The following is a 17,898-nucleotide window of genomic DNA, read 5'->3' as shown; positions in this document are numbered from 1 at the left end:
ACAGAGGAAAAAAAGGTGAAGATTCAGATGAAGAAAACCATGGATAATTTCTTAAAATAAGTCCATACTGTACAATGTAATACACTGAGTTTATTATCTCCTCAAAACACACACCTTCCTGTCAGTAAATAAGATGTATCATTTACTTATACAATTAATTCTATGTTCATGGATTCCTTGCATGCAATTTCAATCAAGTTTTGAAGGATTTCTAGATATGAATAATAAAAAGTTGGAAATACTAGTGAAGAGATGAATGGGGAAGGGAACGTGTAGTAATATTAATAATAAATAATTAGCCACCATTTGTTTATTAAAAAATTAGGTTAATATTGTCTCACCCATAAGAAGTTCTGATATTTGGTATTAATGTATTATAGTTGGGGGTTTCAGATGAGATTTGGTATTAATGTATTGTAATGGGGTTTTCACACTTGAAATAGTCACCTTTCCATGAGTAACTTGGATTTGTTCTTCTCTAGTAGCCATTCCTTCTCTAGTTCTCAGTATTGTTTCTTGCTCTTTGGCTTTTGCAGTAGCTACTGCTATTGTAGACAAGGCAATTTTCTCAGCTTCCTTTCTCATCTGATTATTACAGTAAAATCAAGGTTTAAGCCCCACAGGGCTTCAGGAACACATGGTATGAGCCCCCCTCCCAGTGGGGATGCAAGGTGAAGTTATTCAGGATTAACTACACAAGAAAAGTTAAATTTCACTTGGCAATGTTTGCATATACTGATGTGAAATCACAAAATTTAGAAATGTTAGCTCTAAAAAAACCTCTAAATGATGTCATATATTGATTTTTAAAAATTAAGCTAAAAATGCTCATCTTCATGCAAAGAATAATGGTGAATGAAATGAATTACAAATGGTTATACATGGGGAAAAATCAAATATGCAGGTAAAATTAATGGTAATCAGTTACACATCTACCACTTTGTTTTTAGTTTAGGGTTCAAAAAGGAAAATATGGATTAATGATTCATACCACATAGTAAGTTAATGGTTTATGAGAAATTAGGTTAAAGATGAACTTTTCACTCAAATATCTGTATTCACCTTTTCCTGAGTTATTTGAACTTGCTCTCTTTTGGTAGTGATGCCTTCTCTGGTTCTTGATACTAAATCTTGTTCTTTGACTTTGGGCGTGGCAACTATGACTTTAGGTACCACTGTTTTCCTAGTTTCCTTCATTATCTGATCATATGGTAAAAAAAAAAAAGAGAAAATGGTCATTAAATTTACAGCCTCTAAGAAGAAAAACAAGTCAAAACTGAGAAAAGAGACAAAATTTCTTCCAATTCAAGAAGTATTTAATTACACTTAAATATATCATTTGGGTTGCTTTGATTATCCATGCTAGTAAAAATATCAGAATAATAAGGCTAGTCTAAAAGAAAAAAAATGTTGTTAATAATAAAAGACTAATAAATGCCATTTCTCATTCTCACATTAGTCTTTGTGAGAAAATTCCAGCAGAACCATAAATACCACCTAATTTTGCATTTTATTAACTGTCTTGCACATTGGAGTCTACTTCAATAGGAAGACATTAAAGTGAATTACAATACCATATTAGTAATAAAAAAAACTTCTGAAAGTTAGAAGTGAAAGGTGGCAGTGAAAGCTACATAGATGGGAAAGGGACATGAGAGCTTTTGAAGGAGTTTTCTACGTGAGTCATAAAAAGACAGAGATGAAAGAGTGACGATTAAGACCCATGATGAAAATGTAGGTGACTTGCAAATGAAATGATGCAAGAGTGAATTTCACACTGCAGGAAGGTGTCACCTTTTCATGAGTCATGTGCTTTTGCTCTTGTTTTATGGAAATTTCTTCTTGAGCACCCAGGACTGTTTCTAGTTGTTTGGGCTTTGCAACGGCCACTACCACCATGGCTGCAGCAGTTGTCTCAGCTTCCTGTTTTATCTGATTTTTAGAGTAAAAAAAGATTTGAGTTCCACAGGCACAAAAGAAACATCAAGATACCCTTACACCATACATGAGACTACAGAATGCTTCATGGTGAGAAAGAAAATGTCATGATCCCATTTTCAGAGACTCACACTTGTGCTTAAAACAAAGATGTTTTATTTCTCAAGGAATGGGTGTCTTTTTTTGTCCACCTGTCTCTTAGCAACTGTCCTGGAGCTGAAACGGTCTCACCTTCAAGACATCTTGACATGTTAGGGAACCCAGTAAGTGGCCACTGGCAAATGGCTGGAAATCTCTAAGCAGCCTGAACTCGCCAGTCACTTGACCCTGAATTATGCCAAGTAGGGTTCTCGCTGCGGTCAGGGTCTCACCTGTTGTAAGGAGGGGGAAATTCAGCCAGCCATCTCTGGTTAGTCTGTAAACCTTTTCATAAAAGTAGCTGTGGGGCTGGTGAAGTGCTGGAAATCAAGGAATGTGACCATAGGAGCTCCCTGAACAAGGCCAAGGAAGAATGAAAAATAGATGCCTCTTTCCTGACACTTCAAGGCTTGATTTCACACAGGGAGAGAAGCGGATTTTGGTGACATTGAGGTTATTCCTACATGGTTTTAAAGCACGAGAGCAGCAAATACTTCTAAGGTGCTATTTACCAATCAGGAATTAAGGGCACTTTCTTGAAGAAGTACTTCTCTGCCCTGATGTTCAGCACTTGCTCCCTCTCATTTGCTGTTTAGGTGGAGCATTCAATGCTGGTGTGTGTGTGTGTGTGTGTGTGTGTGTGTGTGTAGGTGTGTGTATGTGTCTTACACCTATGTAAAGTTTATGTATTACAATCTAAGTGATTGAGGGCTCAAGCTATGCAGGAAAAAATTTACTGTGCTGGTGGATAACTGGATGGTGGGGATATCTATCCTCCACCTAAGCATGCTTTAGAAAATTCACAGGAGTGCCCAAACTGTTCTAGTAGACACCTCTCCGAAACTGATCAGTTGAGCGGAAATTGTGCAATGAGAGTAGCATTTCCACCAGGAAGGAGTTTAACGCTAGACAGAGAGAAACAACGAAAACAAAACACCACAAAAGACTTCTCCATTTAGAGGCTTAGGTTATGAGGAACATACACCTTGCTGGAATGTGATATTTGCCAATGAATTACATGGTGTTTGCAAAACTGGACTTACTGTTTCTTGAGTTACTTCTTTTTGTTCTTGTTTTGTAGTAATTTCTCCAGTAACTCTTGTTTCTTGTTCTTTGGCTTTAGTTGTAGAAATTACTACCTTTGGTACAAATGCTTTTTCAGTTTCTTTTCTTATCTGTAATCAATGACAAAAACAAAGTCTTATTGTCCCTTGATCTCTAACAGAAGTGACATAGTGCTTATCAAATATAACAAAATAGGAATTTGAAGAAGAAAGTAAAATCCTCTTTCTGGAGATGTCACTAAATGAAATCATGTCATGTTCATTAGTATGATCGTGATCTTTCTCTGCCTAAACCATAAGTTATGCTGCTGAGAGAAGAAGTCAGAGTCAACACTGTTCGCTTTGAATGAAACAGTTGCAGTCTTCTTTAAAAAGACTATCAGTGGGTATTATCATGATAATATTCTTTGCAAATTATTTCTTTTAAAGACAATTATTGGTAATATTAGAGCATAGGCTATTAGAATAGAAGGTCTACCTTAGAAGTAATTTTCTCTGACCCCTTTATTTTATATATGAGGAATCACACACAGGTAATTTACAGTCTGCACTTATATAATATTTTTGCTTTGTATATGCTCCTAAATATTTGGGATGGTTCTGGAATATCAAGACTCACTTTTCTAAATTGATAATTATGGGGAGAAGACTCTTGTATATATCCTAGGCAAAATATTTTCCAAATCCTTAACCACCTGAAAAATGCTGTTTGGACCTGGACAGGTAAGGTGTGTGTGTTGGAGGGTAGTTTTCCCTGTTTGCCTCTTTGACATTCTCCGATATCATCACTGAAACACAGGCGGCAGGATCTCAGGGTGGAAAGGGATTTGAAAGTTCATCTTCTCAAACCACCCGACACTTGACTCCACTGCCCAACAGCCTTACCACAATCGGCCTTTACCCAATCTATCTCTGATGCCTTCAATCATGGGACATAGGCTCCCTTCTCCAGGCTGGACACTAATCTCTTCTGGTCATCTGACCTACTAAGGCCATGTTGTCCATCCCATTTCAAGTCAAGAAGCAGTTGTTAAGCTATTTTCAAGGCAATGTGTTCAGTGTTCTCTTCCACTCCTCCCTGCTCCTTTCTCAGCATCTGTGTGTCCCTCCTGGTTTTACAACTCCCTCTTGCCCCTCCCATCAGTTACATATTTAGTTAGTACAGCCCCAGATTAATGCAGGAAAGACTCAGTTTCTACTCCTAGCCCATGTCCGCAGATGATCCTTTCCATATTACACAAGAGAAACATTCAGTGACTAAGGGACTGTGGTATCCAGTATTCAGGAATACACAGCTATGACAAGGGGATTTTACTAGTGTGATAGCAACCACGTTGCCTAAGAAACAATACAGTTCAAAGTGAAGATTATTATCTACTTGACGTATGTAATAACTTCGGCAATGAATTTCAACGAAAATTTCAATTTCCATGAAAAATTATTTTTACCTGCTCATGAGTTACATGCATCTGCTCTTGTTTTGTTGTAATGACTTCTCTGGTTCTTGATTTTAATTCTTGTTCCCTGGCTTTATCGGCGGCCACTACTACTTTTGTTACAGCAGTCTTCTCCGCCTCTTTTCTTATCTGATTTTCATAGACAAAATAAAAGGAAATACTTTAATGCACCTTATATAAAAAGCTCCCATAATATATCAGGATAAAGACATAAGTGTCACACAAGAGAGAATAAGAAGGAAAACCAGAGTAATCTGAAATTATAACAGAAAGACTATTCAAATATGAGATGGGATGTTATCCAGGATTTATTACACCTTCCAGCCATGAATCAAGTGTCATGTTTGTTTGGAGGAAAGTAAAAGCAACGGTCCTTTGGACAAGCTTAGAGAAATGTAATGTCCGCTCTGAAATAATGATGGTACGCATGCCTGGCTCTTGGAGCTACTGAGCTCTGGATTTGCCAGTCTGAATCTATAGCACTTGAATGCACATGCACACCTCTTGTTTAGCTGACTTGCTTAGCTACCCTTTGCCTGCCTTGACCTGGGAATAGCTTGATACCTTGAATATCACAATTAACTCTTGTCTGCCTCCCTGACATAGACTAGGTACTTCTGGTTTGGTCTGCTTGCATGGTATTTACCTCCTGGTGGTGCAATGGTTAACCACTCAATTGCTAACCCAAAGGTACGTGGTTCAATCCTACTAGCAGCTCCGTGGAGGAAAGACCTGGTGATCTCCTCCAATAAAGATTAATCCTAGGAAGCTCTATGGGGTAGTTCTACTCTGTCATGTAGGGTTGCTATGAACTGGAATTGACTTGACAGGACACAACAACAACAACACACCTTTGATAGGAGCCTCTGGGTGGTGCAAATGGTTAACATGCTCACTTGCTAACCAAAAGGTAAGAGGTATTGAGTCCACCCAGAGGTGCCTTGGAAGAAAGGCCTGGCGATTTACTTCTGAAAAATCAGCCACTGAAAAGAATACAGAGCACAGTTCTACTGTGACACACATGGGGTTACCATGAGTTGGAATTGACTCAATGGCGGCTGGTAACTGGTCTATCTTCGGTAACACATCCTACCTTCTGCTTAGAAAACCCTAAAACTCTGGGCCATGTTTGGCTCAGTATTGCCCTCAAAATAATTTCTGCATTGGTTCATCACGGATTTCTGCATGCAAAGCTCAGTCCTGACGGTGTTTAGTAAACATGCACCATAGGAACGGCTCTGTGGACATCATCTAGGTGACCTCATGCATACCTGTTCTTGAGCAGGCTGGATGTGCACAGCAGTCGTGGTTGTCCTCTGAGCAGTCTGCTCTACAGCACTGATAACTGGTTCTCTCACTCTGGCCATATCAACAGCAGCAACAACAGTCGCAACAGCTGCACTTTTGTCAGTTTCTTGTTTGACCTGGGTTGGAAATGACCAAGGGCATTACTTTTTTTAATGACCTGCCTGATAGAAAATACAAAACCATAATGGAAACTAATCCACCTAAAATATACATAGGCATTTATCATTGCTAAGAGATACATGTTAAAATGTAGCATTAAGACCGGTATTTTATGAAGACCTCACAGATAGAGCACTTGTGCCAATTAAAAATGCTTTGACAAGGCATGGGTCAATTTTGGTCTTCAGTTTCTCCTACAATTTTATATTTATATGAATCTCCGCTCTAAGCTATACAGGCTGAGTTTGACGACAGGATTTCAGTTGAAGAAACCAGAATACAAATAAGGAAAAACACAACAGTCTGTCAGTACCTCCTTAGCACCAGTAGCCACAGCCTCTGCTGCAAAGGCAGCACTGGCTGACACGCTGGCAGCAGCGCCGGCAGCCCCACTGATGGTCACTTGCTCCTGGATACCATATCTCCCTTCCCATCGTTCTTCTGTCCTGATCTGAGTAGCACTTGTCATTGTTGTTTCTCTCATCTGAGTCTCAGATGAGGCCACATAGCCCTCTTGCTTCCAAGGGGGAGGCACTTCTGGGCCCGTGGGCATGGTAGGTGTCTGCGATTTACGGACGAGTAATGGAGACCTAATAGATCTGATGGGGGATGTAGAGATCCTCCCAGCTGGAGACACGGACCTGAAGAACCAAACAGCAAAGGTCAAGAACACCAAGAAGAGGAACTCCAGTAAGGGTCATGGGATTTCAATAATGGGAAGACAATCCGGAAGTACTTTAAGGCAGTTTTACAATTTGTGCCTCCTTAAGCTATTCAGAAGCTAAATAATTTATTTGAAAGTAATTTGTTTTAAATCTTGGTAAGCCTTATCACTGTAACCCTGTAAAAGAATCAGACTTTATTCTAAGTAAGTTTTACTTTTCCCCACCTTCTCACATTAAAAAAAACAATCAAGACAGCAGAAGGTGCTTCCTTGAAAATACAGTGAAAGAAAAGGGGATGTGGGAAACCCAGTAACCATACTCTAAGGTTCCCTGTGTCCTAATTCTAGGCGGAGGAAAAAAAAAAAAAAAAAGAGAGGGAGGTATCAAATAGATGTTGCATGAAGAAGGCTTCTGTAACCAAAAGCCACTTATTATTTTTCTGTAGGATTTCTCACAGCTTCACCATGCCAATATGCCTTCTGAATGTCCAGGCCGGGGATAGTCTTTTTTTTAATTTATTTTTATTGTACTTAAGATGAAGGTTTACAGAACAAACTAGTTTCTTATCAAACAGTACACACATTGTTCTTTGACATTGTTAACAACCCCATGACATGTCAACACTCTCCCTTCTCAACCCTGGGTTCCCTATTACCAGCTTTCCTGTTCCCTCTTGTGGGATAGGTGTCCTTGCTACTCTTTTTGCAGAATCTTTTTGAGTACTGACTGTGCAATGCATTTTGGAAAATGTTGCTGTAGTCGAAGTGTCTGTTGATTGCTCTTTTTAATTTCCCCAGAATTTGTTTACACCCATGCTCACTACACTGAACCCTGGACTTCTTTTAAATATCCTTAGAGTTACTGTGGGAATTGGCAAATTTGAAACCTAAAAATTCTATAGTTTTTCGGTCAAATTGATAAAATGGCTTTCCCAAACTAATTTAATTTCCCAAATTGCCTAGGTGGAAGATACGGTTTGTGCTAAACTGCTAACCTGAAGGTTGTCAGTTCAGATCCATCCAAGCTATACCACTGAAGAAAATGCCTGGTGATCTGCTTCTGTTAAGACTACAGCTAAGAAAACCCTGTGGAACAGTTCTACTCTGTCACACATGGGGTCGCCATGAGACACAATCACTCGATGGCAACTAACAACAACAAAGTGCAAATAGCGTCAGTTGTAGAATTAGTGCTAATGCTTGGCATTTAGAGCCAAAAGAGATGATCCTGACTTGCAGCAATAATTTGGAGGCTTGGTCAACTAATTTAAGATAAAATTCTTCATAACTAATTTCTTAATCAATAAGGTTTATTCAAATTTTCCCACTAGGTGGCAGTATTGTCTTACCATTGCATTAAACTAATCCTGCATATAAGAAAATGTTTATAAATGTATTCTGGTACTCGCATTCAATGTTAAACTTATACTGATCTTAAATGAAACAATTATTTTAATCAAGGCTCACGGTACAGCTTATATTTACTTTAAATTGTAGAAATTTACAGTACATTACAACATTAACCAGTGAGTTTCACGAAATGTTTGCTTTCTTTAAGAAGGTTTTTTTTTTTTTTCTTGGTGAAAAATCACTTTATATTTTATAAACAAAGTTGAAATCAAACTAAAGGGATATGTAGAGGAACATGTCTCTATTTTGCAAACGATTGCCTTAGAAATATTAACAAAGACCCGTTTAGAATGTTGTAGGGTGTATTATTCAACAATACTTGAAGAAAAAGTGCCACACACTTCCAAGTTTCAACCTGTCCCTTTCTATACCTAGTAAAGTGAGTTTAATTCAAAAAGAGTTAAAGACATGATTAGCATGACATGAGTAATTAGCTGCAGGCCTCAGGTAAGTCCATAACTGTGAAAATCAATGTAATTTAAGTCATTTACAGGAACGTGCTTATTTCTACTCAGCATAATCTCCTGGTCACGGCTAGATACAATGTGCCTTTTTCAACGAAATGTTTGCCTTACTTTACAACGAAAATCAAAATTAAACTAAGAGACATTTTAGGAAGTAGTCTATTTCAGAAAACCATTATTTTTTTCCACAAATTGGCATTTTTACATCTTTAGTTTTTTGAAGGATTTTTTAAAAATAAGTAATTTGGATGTTTTTTAATGAATGCTCAGAACTGCTAAGATGGTCAAAATGTTCCCTGGGATCAGGGAAGCTCCATAATTCTAAATGACCCTTAAGACTTGGATTTAAAAAAAAATATTGAAGCTGTTATCTTCTGCAGAAATTACAGTTGGCCTGCGTTGTGACTTCATGGTGTGCAAACCTGGAGTTAACCCGAGATTGAACACTTTTTTTATTTGATAGCTAAAATTGTTTTTAAAACTAAGCTTTTTGTTCAAGATTTCATATTAGTGTTTGCCAGTATCTTTAAGTGGCCAAAATAATAAAGACTGGAAAATATGGAGCATTTTTTTTCATTTATTTATTGGCTATTTACATTTCCTCTTGTGTGAAATGTTATCTTTTGTCCATTACTGTTATGTGTTGCTTGTTTTTTCCTTTAAAAAATTAATTTGTGGAATCTTTCTATACTTTTGGTGTATTACTAGTTCCTTGTCCTGAGTGTCATAAATGTTTCCCCCCAGACTTACTGTTTGTATTTTGCCTCTGTCTGGGGTCTTACCCAGCACAAGCATGTACAGTTGTGTAGCTATGTACTGCACAATTCTAGCTGGGTACAGTTCACATTGTAGCCATTGTATATTGTTATGACACTTTTTCAGCAGAGGCCATGAAATATCTTGAGGAAGGAGCAACTTTGAAGAATTTTTCACAAATGCATTGTTTAATCTAGCAATGACCTTACTTTTGTCACACAAAATTTCTATACAGTTAAAACATTAAAGAGGCTTTACCTGACTGGAGATGGGGTTGGAGCCCGCACATGTCTGACTGGGGACGGGGAGTGTCTTATTGGTGATGGGGACTGCTGTCGAGCCAATTGTGCTTTGGCAGCAATGGATGGTGGTGTTGGTGATCTTGACTTTGGCTTAGGAGGTATCCTGGGAGGTGCCTTATGTGGCAGCTGTTGCCCAGCAGCACCATCTATGACCATCTCAACTGTTGCCATTGACCTGGCATCAAAGTGGGCTTCAATCTTCTGCAAAAGATTAAAACAAAGTTAGGGTTATGAATAGTTGGTAAACCAACAATCTGAACGGCTTGAAACGCAACAGCATAGAAAAATACCTTTTCAATTCGAGTTTGTCTTGTTTCTGAAATCTGAGCAGTCGAAATAATTGTCTTTGTCTTTTTAGCGGGTACTACTTCTTCACCTATAAGAAGAAAAAGATAAATATTTAGTAGGAGGGTCCAGAGTGACCCATTTTTTAAGGGTTTATGTTAATTCTGATTACAAAGTCAGTAAGACTTTTTGGGTGTCCCAATGGAGGAAAACGCAGAACGTTTTGGGTTTTGTATGTATACAAGTTAGGTTTAAAAACAGAAAATATTATTACATAAGAATTTACTTAGAAACATTTTAAAAATTCCATTATTTGCCAATAACTTGAAAAGGTAGACAGTTTCATCGAAACATTTTCCATTTTATGATGGGGTTAGTAACCACAGACTGCTTCAATGATCAGAGCTCCTGCCTAGAATCTCTGAGACTTTTCTCCTCAGGGGTGCATGAACACCACCTTTCATTTCAGCTCCAGGCATGCCCAGGGTTTTAGAGGGAAGGTAGGTGGATTCCTGGCCCCTCTTCATATCAAATCAGCCCTTTCCCCATCTCCCTGCTCCTCAACCTCCAGCCCATACCTTGAACCAGCAATTCGGCAGTTGAAGTAGCTCTTCCAACGCTATTGGTAGCATTTACTGAGTAGGTTCCAGAGTCTTCGGGGTATGCTTCTGCAATCAGTAAGCTGTAGAGGTCACCTTCTTGTGAAATTTGAAAATCAAGGGAGCTCTGGATTTCAGCTCCATCCCGATAGAACTTCACCACAGGTGTAGGGATTCCAGTCACTTTCACTTGGAGACACACTTGGCTTCCTTGTCTCACGGTCATGCTCTGCAGTCGTTGAACAAAGTTGGGTGGTGCTGTCTCCGCTGGAAGGGGAGAAAAGAAAATCAGTAACATGAGCCAGGATGCTCACAATGAGTATTTTTAAACAATCACAGCTCGGATGGATTCCAAAACCAGGCAATGACTTGCTGATCCAAAAATCCTTGACTGTCCTTGAAGCTAGCTCACCCAGCATATGACAATAAGAATGGAGCCAACAGGTTTCAGAAGGCCATCCTGCCATTATATATGTTTTGTTTTGTTGTTTTACTTAACAGCTCCAGGCCACCACATTTCTTGTTATAATATTTCTAGAGACTCTTCCCAGGAATTCCTTCCAGTCCCACTTCTAGCATTATCTTAACATGATAAGGCAACTTTACATATTTTAGTAACTTGTATTAAAATGAATTCCAGTGATTAGCAGGATGGGTGCACCCTTGATTTATAGAATTATTAAAAAAATAAAAACCTAAATCTTTTCCACTTTGGTCAGTATTCAAAAAACCCAACTATTTACTTGCATTTAATGTGTTAGTCTCAATAATGACATGATTCAATGTTAATTGTGCTACAGAAAAGGGCTATTTCTGTTAATTAGGTTGAAACAATTTTATAAGATAAATATGAAAGGTGAATGGGATTTTGATGTGGTTTAGAGTAATAAACAATAGCAACTTCTGAGAACCCTGTGTATATTCTGTTTCTGACTTTTCTAGGTGCCTGTTAAAGTTCATACCTGATGTTAACTGATTTGCCTTCTGCTTAGGTCCACAATAGCCCTATAATTGAATATCACTGGAGGCATAGTTTATTGGGTAAATTGATATAACATTATGTACCTCATGTAAGATATTGTTATATCATGTCTAAAGCAGTGCACTGTTCTGTGTGTTAACATCTCACCAGGTAGCGAAGGAAGAAGGATGGAGAAGAATTGCAGAGACCATTAAGGCTGGCGACTACTGAGAAAACTATGTCATATATTTGAATAAAAAACAAGCATTTGCCTTTTTCTGGGTATGTTTACTATGTAATTTTTTAAAAATGGAGAGTAAATGAGTTATTCAACCTCATTGAGACCTTATAGCCTAGAGCAGGGTTTCTTAAATGGGTGGTTGGTAGACCACCTACATCAGAATCATCTGGGTGGCTGCTGAAGTGTAAACTCCTGGGCCTCTACTCCAGACTACTGAATAAGAATCTGTGGGGGAAGCATTTGGGAATCAGGCAATCCACGGATACAGCAAAGTTTGATAAGCACTAGTTGGAACAAATTCAAAGAGTTTAATTCTCTGAAAATAATTTAGCCAAGATTAGGTGGTTGTTGTTAGTTGCTGTGGAGCTGATCCCAACTCATGGTGACCCATGTGTGCAGAGCAGAATGCTCCACAGAGTTTTCAAGACCGTGATCTTTCAGAAGCAGATGGCCAGGTCTGTCTTCTGAGGCACCTCTGGGTGGGTTCCGACTGTCATCCTTTCAGCTAGTAGTCCAGCAGCTAAGTGCTTAACCATTTGCACCACCCAGGGTCTCCTTGTTTGCCTGGTGGAATTTAATTTTCGCTTTAAAATACAGTACAAGAGCGGCTAATAGTTCCCTTATGCACACAACTAAGCACTCAAAAGTATAGCGAGGAAATATTAAAAATCATGTTTCTGAGCTAGTAGCAAGGCTTTGGGCCTTGTTTATAAACACACACATGCATAAATATATGCACACACATACACACATATATACAGCTTATTCCTTACTAGGCTTGTGAAGCAAGGCCTGAAGCTTTTCTACTTCCTCAGAAACATGATTTTTAATACTTCTTTAACATACTTTTGAGTTCTTAATTGTTTGTAAGGAGGAGCTATTAACCACATTTGTACTGCATTTTGAAGGAGAAATTAAATACCACACGGCAAACAACTGCTATAAATTCAGCCTCAAGTGGGCCTCCTCTGGGTTCTAAGCTCCATGTGCCTGTGCTCAGCAGCTCTTCCTTGACACCTGTCCTATGTGCAGGAGATGCCCCTGGGGGAGCAGAGAACCTGCAGGTCTCCATCATCGTACCTGTCACAAGAAGCTCAGCAGTGCTAGTTGCTTGTCCAGATCCATTGGTGGCTCTCAGGGAGTATCGTCCACTGTTGGCTTTAGTCACGGCGGGGATCATCAGTCTAGCGCGGCCATCGCTAAAGGAGATCTGCACGCCGGGCAGAGTGGAAGTAGAAATCACCTGGCCATCCCTAAACCAGCTCACCTCAGGAACTGGGAAACCTGGAATGCAAAGGCAATTCGTCTTTACTTTTGAGTGGGGCACTGCAAAATCCTCTGCTCTGTCGCATCATGTTCACTGCCTTGCAATAACCTGCAAAAGCTGTCCAGAGTGTAAAGTCATTTAATGATAGTGAAAACTTGGCAGCTACTTAATGAAAGTATAAACTGGCAGACCATTAGGAAGGCCCGTCGGTTCATACAGAGGCCAGCCCTTTCATTTTATAGGGGAGGAAACTGAGGCCAAAAGAGGCTTAATGATTTTTCTGAGGTCACTCAGCTAGCAAGCTGCACAGAGAGGACTAGAACGTCTACCTCCCGCCCTCCTGCCCAGGGCTCTATCTGATGCAATTTAATAGGCATCATTAAAATCATGAAAAGGATTTACAAAGTGAAGAGTCAAGGAAATTGTAAAATAAAAAGTGACAACTGTCCTCTTGGAAAACAAGTGTAAAAGCAGCAAAGAGATGGGAAAGTTCTGCCTAACGAGCACGGGAGGGCACGCTCATCACCCCCTCTGCAGTTCCAGCAATGCCATCTGCCTTTACTCTCCTTGCAAATGTGGAATCATCAGGGAAGAGGCCGTAATGTAGAGAGACACTTTCTCATACAATAAGAGACCAAGCCAAATCTAGTCTTTCAGAACAACATCCTTAGCTGGAGTTGCAGGTAGGAAAGCCAAATTCTCCTCATCCACCATAAACTGTGGAGCTAAGAACTGAATGCACGCGATTTCATGTCTTAGAACCGAATGTACATGATTTGACGTTTTAGGTATATTGGAACTCTGTGCATTCAGAAGGGATAAGGCAACTTCAAGAACTGTTTATGTTTTGTTCGCAGGAGAACAGATGATCTACCTGGACAAGCTGGGGAGGTAAAGATAATCAGGAGGAATTTTATTGTGTTGTCCTTACATTAGCCTGTCTCCCACAGTGGCCAAGGGAAGAGTTTATTTGACTATTTTCAGTGATATCTTTCTAAGAATTTATTAGCACATGGTGTGAAGGAACAAGAAGCTATGAAGAAACCAGATTCCACGAATCTACACTCAGGCAGAAGTCCCACTGAAGGCATATGTGCTATGTTCAGTTCAGAAGTTACTGAGCATTAAAAGAGAAGTAAGTGAATTATCTGGAAATCAGTACAAATTTATCATGTGTGAGGAGAGATGGATTGGTCTTTATATACATATACAGTGGAAAATGAAGATTGGCTATGTGACATTCATGCAATGTAAAATAAAATATAATACAATTATGAATAAGGTAGGTATAAAACAGACAAAAGAAAAAATAAGGAAAAGGGTTTCTTAACTGTATACCTTTATTATGAGCCTTAAAATAAAAAAGAAGAAGGGCAATGCACTATGGAGAATCACTGAATTAAAAATCAAGTAGGATTTTCAACTCATCCATATAATCTTACATGACCAGTTATGATCCTGCAGAAGGTGACAGTATTGATTGAATAATTTAAAAATTATTTGCAATACAGCTTGTAGACTACCCCCTTTTTATCACAAGATGATAGATCTCAGAATTCACACATTTTCTGGAACCATCCCTAAACTGAGTTATAAAGAAGAAGAAGAAGAAAAAAAGATGAACTTCTTTTAAATAAAATTCTAGGGTCAATGTTACCCTTAAATACATAGACCAGAGTACCATTTATTATTTTTTGCTGTAATTTCAAAACAGTATGGAAGTCTTTTAATTCGCTAGAATCACTTTAAATATTGAAAATAAAAGAGTAAAATAATTAGGCGTTATTGCATTATGAAGAGTTCTACCTCTGAGAATAGGATATACTGTTATTTTCCATATAAGACAACCAAGGCTCAGCCATACAGAGCAGCCACCTACCCAGCCGCTCCCGGGCCAGCCTGATTGAGCTTGAGTTCTTGGTTTCCAGTTTGGCTCTGCAGCTGAACCCAAATATAGCCACCCAGTTTGGTCCTATTTAGCCTCTGGATTCTGACGGCAATTTTATTCCAATGCTAATTATTTTGCTTTGTGGAATTATAAATATGAATAAAACATTTTCAAGTCATTATATTGTCAGATTTTGTCACTACTTTGTGGATGGTATACCCTTAAAATGACCCTGCCACAGAGTTAGACCAATTTTACAAAGTGAAAGCAGGGCTTAAACTTGATGGCAAGTCCTGCAGCAAAGTTAACTTATCGTGAGAGAAGACCAAGGAGACAAAAGCATGAATGTATGAGCTTACCACTAACGTGAGCCTCAAAGGTTGCGGTACTACCCTCCAGTACCACAACACTTTGTAACGGCTGCTTAAACGTCGGTGCTTCAGTTGCCATCTTTTTAGGCACTCTGAAAAGGAAAAGAAAATAAATTAGGATATCACAGCTAAGGGCCACTCTGGAACTATTTTATAGACTGACGACAAAGATACACATTTCTTCAAATGAATTGCTCCACAGGTTATCTGTGGGCCTACAGTGATAGGCAGGTCTTCCTTGTGGCTTGAACAATTGACTTTTGAGTTGAAGCCTAACATAGAATAGGAAGTCTATGGAGGGAATTGAAAAACAACTTAGCCAAGCGCAGCAAGGAATGTACCCCAGTGGTCAGAGAGGGAATGTTCAGTCTTACCAAAGGAGGAAAATCAGGTTGAGAGTTGGAGAAAGAGAAAGCTGAAGTAATGTGAAAGTTCCGATGGTAATAAAAAAAAGATGTGTGGCAAACAGTAAAATGAATCTCTGCATCAGTTCAGTGTTTGGAAGACAATTATTTTGAAAAGTATTTTCTTTTCCCACTATTTTTCGCTCATGTATTTTATAAAATTGATCTCAATTCAAGCATTATCTGATTACTTAAAATAATCACCAAAACTTAAAAATTTGAACTCGGCAATTTTTTGTTTGAAAAGCTTTGGCAAGCCTTATAAAATATGCAAATTTTCTTGTGGCCGGCATATCGCACTTTCTATTTCCTAATTATTTCTTTTTCCTATAAATACTCAATAAATGTTGCTAGTGTTGAAGGAAATATTTGGAAAAATTTAAATTTAGGTGAACAGACAAAAATATTATTATAAATATGAAAGAAAAATACTGGCTTGAGTTCTTCTTAAAGAACAATATGGAAACTCTGAATAATGGAAGGCCAATGTGAAATGGAGATGAAGGGAAAGGACCTATATTTTCATAACATAAAATATTCATCATCAAAGAAATGAATATAAAATTTGCAGTTAAATCCTTTTAGTACTTTGTCTATCAAGTTCACAAGGAATGTATGAAGAATTTTCTGATGCACAAATACCTAATTAATCCGCATGACTGTGCCACTGTTCCGAATAAGCAGCAGATTCTCAATTGTCAGTTGCTTCGTTACTATTTTTTCATAAAATTCCCTTCTCACTAAAACTTTATGGAGCAGAAATCTTCCTCACAATAATTCCGTACATTATTGTAACTTTTTACTTAGTTGAAAAGATAATGAAATCAACATTTTTTGGAGACAATAAAAACTTATATTTGGAAAATTCAGACAACATCTAATAGTTTTTCATAAAACTCTTGTCAAAAACTCCTTATTTTAGCATGTTATCTTTATTATGTACCACTTTTTTGGTTAACTTTTCCTGTTGACAAGTTACTGCATCTTCTAAAAATAGCTGTATTTTTTCACACATTTATGTACTGCACCTGTAAATGCATTTACAATTAGTAACGTAATTCAACGAAGATGAGGAATCGGTGTGTTTAGAAATAAAAAGTCTTTAAGACAATATTTCTTAGCATCAACATTTAGCTCATATATAATTGGATTGTGAGTTGAATTAAAATGTATAATGAGACTCTGGGCATTTTAGAAAACAATTATATTATCTAGCTTTATTTGAAATTTCTAAGTATATTGCAATTAACTGGCCTAAATTAGTCTTTTACTCCTATTGCCTAAGTAAGTTTTGTTGCTTTAGCACTTGCTCTTCTGAGACCTTTGTCTGCTTAGGGTTGGAGGTATGCATCTAAAATGTCATGCTCCCAAAATAAACTCTCCAATGTTGACTGACAGCAGGCAAGTGTTCTGTCACTGTCCTGCAACTGATACCTCAGCAGTTGATTCCCTTAAAAAGTCATCAGGGTTTAGCTGATATCACATGCATTTTATCAGAGCTATTCTTGGTGTGTCTCACTTTATCACTGAGTATTATAACCTTGAACATTCTCAACAGACAAAAAGCGTCTATAAAAAAAGCCCAAACATTTCTATCAGCATTTCAGACCTCAACCTTAACACTTTTAGGATGTTAGGTGCATTTAAGCAATTGGAATCACTGACTGCAAAAGCGAAAAACTTTTTAAAGAAAAATGTTCACACATCCTAAAACAATTTAACAAGTATATTCAAATAATGGATTCCCACTAGCAACAACTAGCTAGACAAGCACACCTATATAAATCATGTAGCATACAAAGATAAATGGGAATCAGAAATCAACAAGAAAGTAACTATACTATTTCAAACAAAGACACTGCTCACCTGATTTCTCAAGAGTGCCTAAAATGGGTGGGACTAAGCCCAAGGTTGCTTCTGAAACGACGTCCTATCTAGAGTTGGTTTTGTTGACCATCTCCGACATGAATCGGTGAGCCTCTAACCTAAAAACAAAACTACACAGTCAGAACTGTGTAGTTTTGCTTTTCTATGCAATCCCTACACCCGAGGCGAGGTGGGAATGCACGACTGCTCAGGAGTCAGGGGCTGGCCCCGTCCTTATATTCACCAGATCTGCTGACAGCCCCACATCCTTAGGGCAGGAACTCGTGCGATTGGCTCTCTTAGGAAAGCATGATGGGAGACAGACCTATTTGGTAGTGCCCCATACCACCTGTTCT

General features: G+C 38.3%; 1 protein-coding gene across 1 annotated transcript in view; it reads right to left on the bottom strand.

Moving 5' to 3' along the window:
- The window catches only part of TTN (titin), a 273,379-nt gene extending 258,028 nt beyond the window's left edge, over window positions 1-15,351 (bottom strand). The window contains exons 1-12 of the mRNA XM_064287443.1: window positions 15,261-15,351; window positions 12,827-13,030; window positions 10,524-10,811; window positions 9,951-10,036; window positions 9,617-9,861; window positions 6,378-6,705; window positions 5,869-6,021; window positions 4,589-4,726; window positions 3,120-3,251; window positions 1,795-1,932; window positions 1,063-1,200; window positions 448-585 (exon numbers count right to left, since the gene is read on the bottom strand). Coding sequence (XP_064143513.1) covers window positions 448-585; window positions 1,063-1,200; window positions 1,795-1,932; window positions 3,120-3,251; window positions 4,589-4,726; window positions 5,869-6,021; window positions 6,378-6,705; window positions 9,617-9,861; window positions 9,951-10,036; window positions 10,524-10,811; window positions 12,827-13,030; window positions 15,261-15,351 — 2,079 coding nt within the window. The remainder of the gene's footprint in view (window positions 1-447; window positions 586-1,062; window positions 1,201-1,794; window positions 1,933-3,119; window positions 3,252-4,588; window positions 4,727-5,868; window positions 6,022-6,377; window positions 6,706-9,616; window positions 9,862-9,950; window positions 10,037-10,523; window positions 10,812-12,826; window positions 13,031-15,260) is intronic.
- Between the last annotated feature and the right edge of the window lie 2,547 nt (window positions 15,352-17,898).

The sequence above is a fragment of the Loxodonta africana genome, chromosome 6 (assembly GCF_030014295.1).
Source record: "Loxodonta africana isolate mLoxAfr1 chromosome 6, mLoxAfr1.hap2, whole genome shotgun sequence".
Taxonomy (NCBI): Eukaryota; Metazoa; Chordata; class Mammalia; order Proboscidea; family Elephantidae; genus Loxodonta; species Loxodonta africana.
The sequence above is the reverse complement of the archived record's forward strand: the minus strand, read 5'-3'. Positions and strand labels throughout refer to the sequence as shown.